The sequence below is a fragment of the Primulina tabacum genome, chromosome 15 (assembly GCF_025594145.1).
Source record: "Primulina tabacum isolate GXHZ01 chromosome 15, ASM2559414v2, whole genome shotgun sequence".
NCBI lineage: Eukaryota > Viridiplantae > Streptophyta > Magnoliopsida > Lamiales > Gesneriaceae > Primulina > Primulina tabacum.
This window is the reverse complement of record NC_134564.1, coordinates 2621646-2636911: the sequence shown is the minus strand read 5'-3', so window position 1 is coordinate 2636911 and position 15266 is coordinate 2621646. Positions and strand designations below refer to the sequence as shown.

The 15266-nt window shown below is 39.3% G+C and overlaps 1 protein-coding gene across 1 annotated transcript; it reads left to right on the top strand.

Moving 5' to 3' along the window:
• Positions 1–12899: 12899 nt before the first annotated feature.
• On the top strand, positions 12900–15266 carry LOC142527299 (L-type lectin-domain containing receptor kinase IX.1-like). The gene has a single exon (XM_075632065.1). The coding sequence runs from the start codon at positions 13028–13030 to the stop codon at positions 15170–15172; it is 2145 nt and encodes a 714-aa protein (XP_075488180.1). The 5' UTR covers positions 12900–13027; the 3' UTR covers positions 15173–15266.

Sequence of the window (15266 nt, the reverse complement as noted above, 5' to 3'; positions counted from 1 at the left end):
GTTGAACTGATATATGTCACACATATAAACCGCAGAGCTGTCTTGTTTTTTTCATACGTCAAAATTCTTGGGAATAATATTTTCTTCAACAATTTCCCCCTTTTTGGTGATGACAAAACCCAGCTGGAAGATTATTCAGCATAAGATTTAAAGGAGCGAAATGATTGTATTTCATTAAGTGAATGAAATTACAATGTTCAAAGTATTTCACAATTGTTCGAGATTACTAATTTCCCTTCTTTGATCCCGAGCTTTGTTCCCCAGCTTTAGCTTTGTCTTTCTTTTCTCTTGACTCACGTAATTCCTTCAGTACAGATAGTTCTGCTTCTTGAATTGCCTTTTGCCGCTCTCTTTCCCCCTTTTTGACATCACCGTGTACGAGGAAACTCATAATTTCCGAGAGCTGAGTACCTTGCGCATCGAGGCGTTGTTCTAGATTTGCCTGAAGACGAGTCATTTGCTCCGAAAGACCAAGGCACATGTTGAGATGTTTAGAGTTGTGTTTGGCTTGCTTGATAGAGAAACCTGTTTCTATGGAGGAAATATCAGTGCGAAGAGTCGTCTTTACTGATTGAAAGGCCATTTGTAGATCAGATTGTCTGTGATTGAGCTCCAGAATTGATTGATCCATAGTGATCAATCTTGCCAGAATTCGCTGTTGATAGTTTTCTTCTAGAGCTTCTTCTTGAGATACATGTTCTTCAAGTTTGTCTTCTCCAGATAGTAAGCTGTGCTCGAGAAAGACCAATTGAGAGGAGGGCAGCTTTTCAGCAATTTGTAATGGTTCTGGCTCATGTAGTTCAGCTGTAATATTCTCAATGATCTGATCAATATCCTCAGTGGAGGCAGAGCTTTTAGAGCCGGTTTCAGTTGGTGCTTCAGGCTGAGCTGGCGTTGTATGCAATTCCTGGGGGGATGTCAACATCTGTTCTGAAGGAGCTGTTGAATCATCCTTGGTAGGGATCGACTGGTGAAAAGACTGTTTGATCTTGAAAAGTGACAGCTTTATCAAAGTCAGATAAAAATTTCTCTGCCTCATCAACAGAAACAGTTTTAGCAGCTGAAGGAACAAGTAGAGGCAGTTGGTGTAATGCCCGAGATTTTAGTATTGTAATCAGACATTAATTAATTGACAGAATTGAGATTACAGGGGCTAAGGTAAGACGTGAAAGGAGAAGCCGGGCGTTAGTGCATAACAAGCCAAGAAGTGGACAGAACTGTTGGCGCCCGAGCGGTAGGAAAAGACCGCCCGAGCGCCAATGCATCACAAGATTAAAATTTGGACAGAAAGTCTGGCGCCCGAGCGGTAGTCTTTGATCACCCGAGCGCCAATGTTGAACAAGCTGAACACTTGGACAGAAGGTTCGGCGCCCGAGCGGTAGTTTGTGACCGCCCGAGCGCCAGTGTGCAATAAGAAAAATACTCGGACAGAACGTTCCGCGCCCGAGCGGTAATTTATCACCGCCCGAGCGCCGACTGAGATGCTTGAAGAATAAGCCACGTATCATGGCCATGCAACTTGATATATATATATATATATATATATATATATATATCAGTTCCTTCAATTCAATCAGAAGAAAGGAACGAGAAAACTTCAGAGATATCTATTGACGATCCGTCCATATTATGATTTGTGATTCGTGAACGATCCGTCCATCAGATTTTGAATCCGACTGCAGTACTGTATTTCTATTGACGAGAGCTTCAACTGAACGTAAGTTTTATTATGTTTTGTTATGCTTTGAAATTATGATACTGTCAGAATCAGATATGATTGATATATGGTGTTCTCGACTTAATAGACACGTATAATCGAAACCGGATCGAAGAACGGATATCATATGAAATTGTTATGATTTTTAGAATGGATTTGATTGAGATTTGATATCCGATTGGTATTGTTATTGATTATAAGTTGTGGGAATTGATATATGTTAATTTGGATTGCTGGGTATATTGAGATTGTACCGTTATGCCGTTGAAACAGAATTAGATTGGGTTCTGATTATATCCAGTATTGATTGGAGTTGTATATTGATATTATACTTCTTGATATTGTCATTGCCAGATTGATATTGACAGGCTTTGAATTCGAGACTTCGATTTCAACAGATCGACAGAAAGAAAGGTATAAATCAATGTTGATTCGGGATTGCACAACTCGAGTTTGATTGAACTTGAGTCTCCCAAAATCACATACTGAATTGCCATTGCCTCGATATGTTGTAATGTTTGAGATTCATATGCTTATTCTATTGAGTTATAGTAAGCATATAATATGCGAGGAGTCATGGGTGGATGTACCTAGTCATGGGCTGATGTGCCTTGTTATTGGCTGAGTGGCCAAGTCTTCGGCTGAGTTGCCAAGACACCAGACGTTTGGTCATATTGATGTGGCTTAGAAGAAGAGCGACTTTTATCACCAAGATTTGATATAGAGAGGACCAAAATCCGTAAATAAGAACGTACCGCCACCACGATCGTGAGAGTAGGTGGGATATTGTTGCGTTCTTATTCAGATTGGGATCCCTAGTTTAGGAAAGAGTCGAGTCAGAGTTTATGAGTCAGAGTTTATGAGTCAGAGTTTATGAGTCAGAGATTGTGAATCAGAGTTGATTTACAGTTTTATATCGATTCATGTCTTTCAGATTTGATACATGTTATTGATACTTGTTTCATGCTTTTATATTGTTTATATGATTGCATGTTTACATTGTTTATACTGGGATTATATTCTCACCGGAGTTATCCGGCTGTTGTCTTGTTTGTATATGTGCATGACAACAGGTGGGACAGGATCATGGTCAAGAAGAGGATGAGAGAGGACAAGTTAGGGTGGAGATCCGGATCAAAAGTAGATAGGATTCAGCACTTGATATATAGTAGTTGAACCCTAGTTTGATTTTAATGTAATGGTACCAGACTTGTACTTTTACTTAGAGGTTTATATTAGATGGATTATCATGTGTTACTCATTTAATTAATACATGTTCCCCATTTAAAAAAAAATTTAGACCCTGTTTATTAATTGATCTAATTATTCCCAAAGATGATTAAGAAATGAATTAGCGTCCGGGTCCCCACAGTTGGGTAGACTGATCCATTGCAGATATTGTTCGAGACTCAGATAGAATGTCGGTGGTAAGCTGATGACTCTGTGTTTCAGCACCTGGAAGGTCTTCAGCCGTGATTTTTGTTGTAGAAAGAGGCATAATGGTTTCATCATCACCCGATTGAGCTGTCATGGTAAGTGCTGGTGAAGAAGGTTTAGTGATTGTACCGGGTGAATTGGATGAGGAATACATTTCAGTAGGGATGACTTGACACTGTTCGGAGCTTAGATCTTCATGAATGTCCATCAGAGAGTCTAAATTTGTTTGATCTGTAACGGTTGGGAGATTAAGATCTTGTCGCATTTGAGCGACTCTCATAGCCAGTGACAATGCGTCCATTTCAAGTTGAGAGATGACTGTCGAATCATCCTTGTCAATAGGACAAAAAGGGTCAAAATTATTTCTTTTCAACCGGATGATGATTCGGAGAGTGCTTTCCTTCATTTGAAGTTTCAGAAAGTTTCGTCGTTGAAGAGCGGTTTGAATACCAGCCGTTTCTGTCCATTCCAAAATGGACCGCTCCAGCTTAGCAGCTGCTTTAATTTTGCCGGTTTCAAGTAGCGAATCAAACGTTACAGCAGTTCGATATTTAACCCATATGTCAAATATTTTTATCTTTTTCTGGACAACCTCATTTACACGCTCGCTTTCGAGTACTATGGCCGTATGAACTGCATTGTTTTGAGGTGGATTTTCAATCACCACCTGTTTGCCCTTATCTGAAGAGAGAATGATAGGGACTCCAGAATAAGACGATTCAGTCTCTGTTTCACCAATACGAATCCCCTTTTGTTTTGTGACTGAGATCGCAGGGATAGGGGCAGGAACAAGTGGAGCCGAAAGATGTTTGACCAATCTTATCTTTGTTGGTTGTGCAGTTCTCTTTTTCTTAAAAACTTGAGCAACTGGAACGTCATCTTTGGACTCATCATCGGAGCTTGTCTTTAGAACCAGCTTTCTCTTGGTTTCCTTGGCGGTTGAAACAGTTTTGGATGATTTCTTTTGTTTGACAAACTCTTCCCCGGTTTCAGTCTTGATGGAGACTATCACCTCAGCCGGTCGATTCTTTTGGATAAATTTTTCAACCGATATCCAGTTGAAGAGCTTAGTTTTGCCAACGTCTATCATATCAACCGGTTGAACCCCGGCGTCGATCAACATGTGGCAGATTGGAATCGCAAACCCTTGTGATTGGTTTTCTTTGTTGATCATGGCCACCAATATTTTGAAGAGAACGTCAGACCAGTTAACTTGCAATTTGGATGAGATAGTGACCATAACCAGAAATTTTTCCAAAGTGATTTTATCATAAGCACCGGCTTTGGCAAGCAGTCCTTTGGCGACGATATCTGCTAGCAGTCTGTATTCAATCTTTAAGTCGCGCTTTTGACAAGTTGGATGTGAAATTGGAGAGTCTGTGTCTGAGAAAGCACCACGCCAGATATCAATATTTCATTAGGCAGTGTAGAGAAATCAGTTACTCCTTCCGTGGGTAGGCTGAACAATTCAGCAAACATCTTCTGTGTGAACAGAAATTTTTTGTTTTGGACGACACAAATAATTTCGCCGTTCTTCATGTGCGCAGACTCGAAGAATTCCTTTAGTAGTGTGTCTGAGTATTTGTAGCTGCAGCCCATAAAGGAGTGAAGCCCTGGAATTTTCTAATTTGCGAAACATGGCTTGCATCGATTTGTTGGGCATGACAAATATCGACGCGAAGTTAACAGCGATTGTGTTCTGAGCGATAGAAGCAGCCATATTTTTGATTTACCGAGAGGATTTGAATGTCAGCATCTGCAAGTTAAATGAGAATGCGATAAAGTTGCAGTAGCAAGGTAAGCTCAGCGAGGTTGCAAATGTAGAGTATGTATGTGTGGTTCAGATATTCACCAGTCAGTCCACATGGAGGACTGTTAGTGGAGAGAATTTTGTAATAATTTTTGAAAAATTTGAGCGGTGGTAAAATTTTGAAATTTCAAAAGTAAAAACTGTCACGTCAGTCAGAAGTAGTCGAAAAGTTTTGAGTAATTTTTACGCAATGACGTGGAAGTATCTCGCCCAAGTAAAATGATTCGTATGCGTAATGTAGTTAGAGGAAACGGTTGAGAAGTCGATTTAATTAATGACTTAACCATTTTCCCCCTAAACATGTGGATTGAAGACTAATCCTGGATAATGAACCGTCGATGGCTTAGACAGAAAGCCTATTTAAATCCTATTGTCTGTGCAATATGAGAGAGAGACCCTTCAATCACTTTATCTATAAAAACAGGTAGATGTGTTAGTTTTACACACAACAAATATCAAAATGGCGAAAGCAGGCAGTTCAAGTGAGCCAGATCTAGTGAAAGAATTTATGGAGTCAATGATAGCTTCCTGCAAGGCTACTTATTAAGATAGCGTTTTTGAGAAGACGCTGACAGTCTGGACAAAGGTCGAAGAGCTTCGGTCCTCCATTGATGGAGGACTAGGCGTTACTGCTAAGGAGATGTCACTCCTGAAGAAATATAAGCGACTCCTTTATGTCACTGATGCATCATACGTCTTCTCCGATGATGGCGTTTACCTCTTCATGCTCTTAAAAGAGCAGAGGACTCTGAGGAAGATTTCTTCCTCAGATGACTTTTTACGTACCTCCACCGATAAGCTGACCGCTTGGTTGCGCAACTGGTTGAGGGCGGTAGAAGATGAAGTTATGGATGTACAATGCCGTCTGTTTGTTCAATAAAATTTTTATTTTGTATCCATTTATTTCCTGCAATACAAACTAAACACACACAATAACTAAATATATCAAGATAAATCAATTAATCCAAGCATATTGCGAAAATGAGAGAATTTAGCCTCTGGTAATGGTTTTGTGAAAATATCGGCAGTTTTTTGATCCGTATGAACATATTCAAGCCGTATTTCTTTCTTCATGAATTGTTCTCAGGATGAAGTGATGTCTGATATCAATATGTTTTGTCCGAGAGTGCATAACTGGGTTGTATGTGATTGCTATTGCGCTGGTGTTATCGCAGAAAATGGGTGATTCAGTAGCTTGGATGCCATAATCTTTCAATTGTTGTTGTATCCAAAGCATATGATCACAAACAACTTCCAGCCGCAAGGTATTCCGCTTCAGCGGTTGATGTAGCAATTGACGTTTGTTTCTTACTGAGCCATGATATCAACCGTTCGCCTAAAAATTGACATGAACCGCTCGTACTTTTTCTGTCGACCCTGCACCCAGCATAATCTGCGTCTGAATACCCTACAAGATTAAGACTTGAATTTTTGGGATACCAAAGACCCACATTAGTAGTTCCTTTAAGATATTTAAGGATATGTTTAGAGGCAATAAAATGAGATTGCATAGGTTTAGCTTGAAACCGTGCGCATAAACAAACCGCAAACATAATGTCCGGTCGGCTGGCAGTCAAGTATAGCAAAGAACCTATTAACCCTCTGTACATTTTTGTGTCCACAGAGATTTCCCCTTCATCTTTATCTAGTTTAAATGATGAGCTCATTGGGGTGGAAGCTTGAAAGCAATTTTCCATGCTGAATTTCTTTAGCATATCTCAAGTGTATTTGGCTTGATTGATAAATATCCCATTTTCGGACTGCTTGACTTGCAATCCTAAAAAGTAATTCAATTCGCCCATCATGCTCATCTCAAATTGCTCCTGCATCATCTTAGAGAATTTCTCACATAGCTTAGGGTTAGTTGATCCAAAAATAATATCGTTCACATATATTTGTACAAACAATGAATGATCATTTTTTGAGAATGTAAACAATGTTTTATCAACTGTTCCAATTGAGAAACCATGTTCAAGCAAGAATTTGGTTAATGTGTCATACCATGCTCTTGGTGCCTGCTTCAGTCCATACAGAGCTTTGTCCAGTTTGTAAATATAATTAGGAAAAGTGTGATCAATAAAGCCAGGTGGTTGTTCTACATGAACTACCTCATTTAATAATCCATTCAAAAATGCAGATTTAACATCCATTTGATATATTTTGAAATTCTTAAATGCTGCAAATGCCAAAAATATTCTTATAGCTTCTAACCTGGAGACAGGGGCAAAGGATTCATTAAAGTCTATACCTTCTTCTTGTCTATAGCCCTGATCTACAAGTCTAGCCTTTTTTCTTATTATCAAACCGTTTTCATCCATTTTGTTTCTGAATACCCATCTAGTTCCAATCACATGAGTGTTATTAGTCCGAGGGACTAGATGCCAGACTTTACTTCTTTTAAACTGATTAAGTTCTTCTTGCATGGCCTCTATCCAATTTGAGTTAAGTAATGCATCATAAATTTTCTTAGGTTATATTTGAGAAACAAATGCAGCATGCATAACTTCATTTATCATTTGATTTCTAGTTCTAAGAGGAGCAGTAGGGTTACCGATGACAAGCTGAAGTGGATGATCCTTTTTCCACTAGAGACATGGTCCATATGGATTTAGCTCGGTAGGTTGAATAATTTCTTCTTCTTGCTCCAGTGCTACTTCCATCTACGTTTGTTGGATGTCCTCTGGTTCGTTCACCTGTTGAGTTTGTTCTTGAGCGGTTGGATTTTCTTTTGATGTGATTCCCCCTATTTTCCTCAGATCTACCTCATCATCACTGCTTGCTTCAAGGTTAGTTGCATCAAGATTATTTATTAAATCATGTATACTGTTATTATTGTTGTCATGACATATAGATGATTCATCAAATACGATGTGTATAGATTCTTCAACAGTGAGAGTTCTTTGGTTATAAACTCTGTATGCTTTGCTCGCTGCTGAATATCCTAAAAAGGTGCCATTATCAGCTTTAACATCAAAAGCAGTGAGATGTGTTTTGCCATTAATGTGAATGAAACAGTTACAACCAAAGATGCGAAAGTATCCAACATCTGGCTGCTTGCCGGTCCAAATTTCATATGGAGTTTTCTCATGATTCTTATTGATCATGGACCGGTTTTGAGTATAACAGGCTGTGTTGATGACTTCAGCCCAAAACATACCAGATACCAGATTTGGCTATCATGGTTCTAGCTGCTTCCTTCAATGTGTGATTTCTTCTTTCAGCTACTCCGTTTTGTTGAGGTGATCTTGCTGCTGATAATTCATGTTTTATGCCATGATCTTCAAGATAGGATGACAGGAATCGGTTTAGAAATTCAGTTCCTCTGTCACTCCTGATTCTGTCAACTGCTTCACTTTTCTCGTTTTGAAGTCTTTTGAGCTGCTTGATTAGTTGATCAGCGGTTGAGTCTTTGGAGTTTAGAAATGTTACTCATGTAAATCTAGAGAAATCATCAATTACTACGAGAGTGTATTTCTTTCCCCCTATGCTTGTTACGGGTATTGGTCTGAACAAGTCCATATGAAGAAGTTCTAGGCATCTTGCTGATGAGTTTCTTCATTTGCTCTTGAATGTTGACCGGACTTGTTTACCTAACTGACAAGCATTGCAAATTCTATCTTTGCCAAAATCAATGTTAGGCAATCCAGAAACTAATTTAAGTTTGCTGATAGTGGCAATAGATTTGAAATTAAGAAGATTGAGCCGTTTATGCCAAAGCCAATTTTTATTTCCATTTAAGGCGACAAAACAGGTAGGTGCGCTAAGACAGTCATCATTCCATTTAACTTTGTATGTATTTTGCTCTCTATGACCAGTTAACATGATACTACCTGCCGCGATTTTGACAGTACATATAAGTTTTTTAAATTCTACGGTGTAACCACTGTCACATAGTTGGCTTATGCTTATCAGGTTATAACATAGATTATCTACAAGAAGTACATCTCTAATAATAATTTTGCCGTGGATAATCTTACCCTTATCAACAGCTTTACCTTTAGAATTGTCACCGAAGGTGATTGTTGGACCTTTGTAGTTGATTACTTCTGACATGAGATCTTTGCTTCCAGTCATGTGCCTATAACAGCCACTATCCAAGAACCTGATTGATTCCTCCAAGTTCCTTTTCTTTGACACCTAACATTATTGAAAGGAGAGATTGGTACCCTTTCCTATTTGGGTCCTGAGCTTATTAGATCCTTAGGAATCCACACTTGAATTATCTTGAAGGATTTTTCATGATGAGTCCTAAGGAAAGAGCTGTTATGTGCATAATCAGGTGGTGTATGCAGTGTCTTTTTCTTTCCAGTATGTTGTTTAGACCATCTGTCATTCTCACCCAACCGATATCTCTTTTGAACAGGTCGGCTATTGTGGTAATGGTTCGGTCTAGTTTTTGAATGATTTCCGGTTGATCCTGACTTTCTGCTGGCCCAACCTGAACCGTTGTGAACGGTTGTATTAGGCCTGCGTCTGAGCCATGATCGGTTGGCTTTAGCATTCTCAATTTCGACGTATCCTAAACCACATCGCCTTCTGTTATTTTCAAGATTTACATTCTGAGTGCCTTGATCTTCAGGTTTATCATGTTCATATACCGTACTAAATCTGACAAATTTAATTGGTTTTAAATTGCCTTTTTCTAGTAGCGGTTGAGTTTGTGCTCCTGAGGTGCTGCATTCATTAATGCTATAACCTAGCCCGGTTCTGTCTCTGGCTGGCTTCTACATTTCTTGCATCCTATTCAGAGAAACAGAGGACTTGTTCCAAGTGTTAACTGTATTTATCAACCGTTTGTTTTCTTTCAAAGTAGCATGGAACAATCTTCGCAAATCATCATTCTCAGCCGTTAGCAGACTTAACTTTACTTTCAAACCGTTAACCTCTTTTTGCTGCGAACAGCTAGAGAGAGTTAACTTGTTTTTCAAGTTTTGTTTTTCTGTTTTGGCTTCATTGAACTGCTGTGATAGCCTCTTAAACTCATCTACCATGTCGTGAAGTGCGGTGACAAGATCTACTCGTGTGAATTCATTAGAGTTAAAGTCAATTACCATTTCATCAGTAGATTCTTGATCTTCTTTGGCCATGAGACATTCTACTTTCTCATCTTCTCTTTCACTTGAAGATTCTTTAGGAATAGATTTTTCAGTTTCTGATTCAGCCCATTTGCCTTTGTCTTCTTCTGCAACTAGGACTCGTTGACTCTTCTTTTTGATGAATCTTTTGTTGTTTTTAACTCGTCTTCTGTCACCTGATTTCTTTTCATCTTTTCTTGGCCTGTTGCATTCTGCAATAAAGTGTCCTCTCTTTCCACAGTTAAAACAAGCTTGACCATCATCAGTATGGTCCTTGTTGAAGTGAGGTTTATTCATCTGTGATTGATTCTTACGCATGAATTTACTGAATTTTTTAACGAATAAAGACATGGCTTCATTGCTTAATTGCTCGGCCGATTTTTTACTTGAGGACTCTTCGACCGGAAGAGTCACTATGGTAGCTGGTAGTGCCTTTGTTTGTTGCGATGTGGATGGATCCTCTTCAGTTCGTATTCCTAGCTCGAACTCATACGCTTTAAGGTCGGCGAAGAGATCATGAAGTTTCAGTTTGTTCAGATCTTTTGATTCTCGCACTGCTATAGTCTTTACATCTCATTCTCTAGGAAGAGCTCGCATAACCTTTAAAGCAATTTCTCTGTTGGAATATTCTTTCCCGAGTGAGTGAGTTCGATGATGATACTGCTGAAACGTTCGTCAAATTCTGTAAGAGTTTCTCCTGGCTTCATCTTTGCGTTGTCAAACTTCTGGATAGCCACAGTCAACTTGTTTTCCTTAGTCTGATCATTGCCTTCGCATAGTTGAGTAAGTTTTTCCCATATTTCCTTCGCAGTAGTGCAGGTCTTGATCTTGGCGAACATATTCTTGTCCAGAGTTTTATAGAGAATATCTTTCGCAACGTTATCCAAATTTGCCTTCTTTTTATCCTCAGCTGTCCATTCAGATCTGTGCTTTTCAACCATCTGAGGAGCACCTTCAGTTATTGTTGCAGCTGTATTCACCTTCAGAATTCTCATTGGCCCGTCAGTGATGACATACCACATATCGTCATCTTGGGCTGCTAAATGTGCCTGCATGCGAATTTTTCAATCGTCATAATCTTCTTCAGAGAACATTGGAATTTTATTGAAAGAAGGCATAAGTGATTGAAAAGATGTCAGTGTTTGAGAAAACCCCGCTCTGATACCACTTGTTGGGATCGGGAAAGAGTTTAGAGGGGGGGATGAATTAACTCTTTCCAATTTTCTTATTTAAAATAAGTTTTTCAAACGTTTTTAGGCGGTTGAAAATTCTTTCTCAAACGGTTGGAAACTTGAACCACTGATGAGTGCGGAAAACGATTCACAATTTCTAATGACGGTTCAAACACTTTTAGCAGACTTAACAAATTGCGGTTAAAAATGTAAGAGCTTGCGATAAGTAAATAACACAAGATTTTTATGGATATTCGGAGATTGAATACATTTACGTCACCCCTTCTTCCTTTTTCAGGAAGGATTCCACTAAAAGACTTTGGCTTTACAACGTATTTGCAACAGCCCACTCCAATCAAGACTTATCACACTGCCTGTATTGGAACTCTTAGTGATCACTTTACACTTCTGGATATTAAGAACACTCAGTTCACTAGATAACAAGACTTGATCTAATAACCAAAAGGTTACTGATGAGAATAAACGGTTTGGTATGAGTAGCACGAAAATGATCCTAAGATGATCAAATGATTTTCTGTTGAAAGCGTGCTGATTGAGCGAAGAAGTATGTAAACTTTTAGGAGCGCTCTGAGATCTTTTCAAGTATGCAAGCAAGCTGTTATGATTCAATTGTGAGCTGAAAGGACGCTTTCTGCTTAGCACACTCTTCCGTTAATATACACGATTTTCTTAACGGTCGGGAAGGACTTAGTAACGTTAACCTGATTCTCTGAACAGATGAGTCGCTGTCGTCTTTATGAGTATTAAATATTCTTTAATGAACGCATTTAATCTTCCTTTTGCTCAGCACCGTTCTGAAGTTCTTTTCCTGAAGAGTTCCTCTTATAGTAACTGTATTTAGCATCAGAACATGCAGTCTATACTAGGTCTCTCTTCTTTGGGATAGGATCATAAATGCGGATCAATCTTGGAGCAGATGTATATATGTTGACTTCAAGATGGTGTAATACTTCGAATGTATTAAACCGGTCGGAGAATGTCTTTGAGTAATAAATGGTCCTTTAAATGATCCGGTTCTGATAAGCGGTTGAAACTCCTTTTAGCTTTGGCCGATTAGAAAGATACCATTATTTGAGCTGGACAGTTGAACTGATATATGTCACACATATAAACCGCAGAGCTGTCTTGTTTTTGTCATACGTCAAAATTCTTGGGAATAATATTTTCTTCAACACATCATATAACAAAGAAAAACAAAAACTTGTGTGAGACGGTCTCACGGATCGTATTTTGTGAGACGGATCTCTTATTTGGGTCATCTATGAAAAAATATTACTTTTTATGCTAAGAGTATTACTTTTTATTGTAAATATCGGTAGGTTGATCTGTCTCACATATAAAGATTCGTAAGCTCATCTCACAAAAGACCTACACACAAAGAAAATAGTTTGATATGCTAAATAAGATAATATGCCAGAGTGTCATAAAGATCTCTACCTACCATCCATATTTATTTTGCAGGGAAAATCACATTTTTCTTCATCTTCCGACCATGCAAGAGTCCGATGAGAATGGAACCATGTTGATTTACCAAAGGAAGTTGATTATACACAAGTCGTAGTCATAACCAATAGAAAGAAAAGACAGTCTAGTGGAGATTAGAAAATAAATGGAGGAGGAAATGGTGAAGCTTTTCAATAAAAAAACACAGCCTTTTGCTAAAGCTAAAGAAATATGTTGGGAAGACTCTTTCGACGAATTTGCTAAAGCAAAAGAAATTTGTTCTACTGCATGAAATCAACATTTATAAGCACTTTCTTGGTTCTTACACGACCAAAACAGAGTATCAGCAACCATGCATTGTTTCACCATTGGGGTTTACGTCTTCTTCTTCTTCTTCTTGCTCTTCTCCACCCCGGCAAGTACTATTTCGGTTTCGTTATCCTTCAACTTTGCCAGTTTCGGGTCTAACGAGAACAATCGCTTCATCGACACCCAAGGAGATGCTTACATCTCACCCCAAGGGATTCAGCTCACCCCGAATGAGTTCAATGTTTCACGGGTATCAAGAGTGGGTCGCGCCACTTATGTCGAGCCGCTGCATCTGTGGGACAAGAATTCCGGAAATTTGAGTGATTTTTCGACTCATTTTTCGTTTGTGATAGATTCAAGCGGGAGAACCGATTTTGCGGATGGAATCACCTTTTTCTTTGCTCCTGTCAATTCATCCGTGAGGACTGCCTCTGATGGTTCAAGCATAGGCCTTAATACAGACGGTGTTTATTCAAATTCATCTGCGGAGACGTTTTTTGCAGTTGAATTCGATACTTACCAGAATTCTTTCGATCCAGTTGCCCCACATGTTGGGATTAATATAAATTCCATGGTATCTGTTGCAACCGCTTATTGGCAGAATGATATTACTCATGGGAGGCAGAATGAAGCTTGGATTAGCTACACCGGCAGTTCAAAGATTCTCACTGTTAATTTTACAAATACTTTTAATAACACAATCATACCGGAAAGCCTCAGCCGCGTGGTTGATCTCAGAGATTACATGCCTGAAAAAGTTGTGTTTGGCTTTTCTGGTGCAACAGGAGATTTTTTCGAGAGAAATACTGTTAAGTCTTGGGATTTTTATTCAAATTTAATTATCGATGTTACTTCTAATGTGCCAGCTCCGAGCCCAACACCGGATCCCCCGGCCAACTTAATTATTGTAGATGGAAACCGGAAAAGGAAACGGGGAGTCTGGAGATTAGCTTTCGGATTAGGCGCTGGGGGATTGCTGATTGTACTTCTTGTTTTGGGATTTGCAGGCTGTTTCTTGAAGAAGAAAAAGTATAACAAGGAACCAATAGATACATATACGTATGCTGTCGACCCGTCGATGGAGAACGAATTTGAAAGGAGCGCTGGGGCGAAGAAGTTTACGTACGAAGAACTGGCCCGTAGAACTAATGATTTTGCGGAGGAATTAAAGCTTGGAGAAGGAGGATTTGGTGGAGTTTACAGAGGTTACTTTAAAGAAACCGATTCGTATGTTGCTGTAAAAAGGATATCGAGAGGATCACGTCAAGGGCTGAAAGAGTATGCATCAGAAGTGAAGATCATTAGTCAATTAAGACACAAAAACCTCGTCCTACTCAACGGTTGGTGCCATGAAAGAGGTGAACTCATCCTTGTTTATGAGTTCTTGCCAAATGGGAGCTTAGATTCACATCTCTTTAAGGATAATTCAGTGTTGACATGGGCAGTTAGATACAAAATTGCACAAGGATTAGCCTCAGCTTTGTTGTATCTACATGAAGAATGGAAACAATGTGTAGTCCATAGAGATATCAAATCAAGCAACATTATGTTGGATTCAAACTTCGATGCCAAACTCGGTGATTTCGGCCTAGCTCGACTTGTCGATCACGAGAAAGGGTCACAAACCACGATGGTGATGGGGACTAGAGGATACATGGCACCTGAATACGTGATCTCTGGCAGGGCCAGCAAAGAATCTGACATATTCAGCTTCGGAGTCGTTTTATTAGAGATCACTTGTGGGAGAAGTGCCATTGATCCTATATTTCAAGAAGATGATCAGCTCCGATTAGTGGATTGGGTGTGGCAACTTTATGGTGCCGGAAAAATACTAGATTCTGCGGAGCAAGATTTAGGTACCGAGCAAAATGGTGAAGAAATGAAGACATTGTTGGTTTTGGGGCTATGGTGTGCTCATCCGGATTGTCGGCATCGGCCCACAATACGACAGGCGATTAATGTGATGAATTTTGAGGCTCAATTGCCAGTTCTTCCAGAAGTAATGCCGGTGCCGGTATATCAGAGTCCTTCGATGCATGTGGTGGAAAGTTCTGGTGTGAATTTCAGTACTAGTGGGAGTGATTCTATGGGCTGCAGCAGCCATTATGGCAACCCTTCAAAATTTACCACTTACTCTGCTGGGGCTAGTGGTTCTAATCCATTAGCCCCGTTGCTTAAGACTGCTTGATCCGTAATTATGTTTTCTTTTAATTTCTTTTGAGTGGTTTGATTGATTAAAAGATTGTATTGTTCACGATTGTATGAATCCTTATGTGATATAT

Excerpts from the sequence above, each read along its gene's own strand:
- LOC142527299 (XM_075632065.1), top strand. The coding sequence starts at position 13,028 with ATGCATTGTTTCACCATTGGGGTTTACGTCTTCTTCTTCTTCTTCTTG.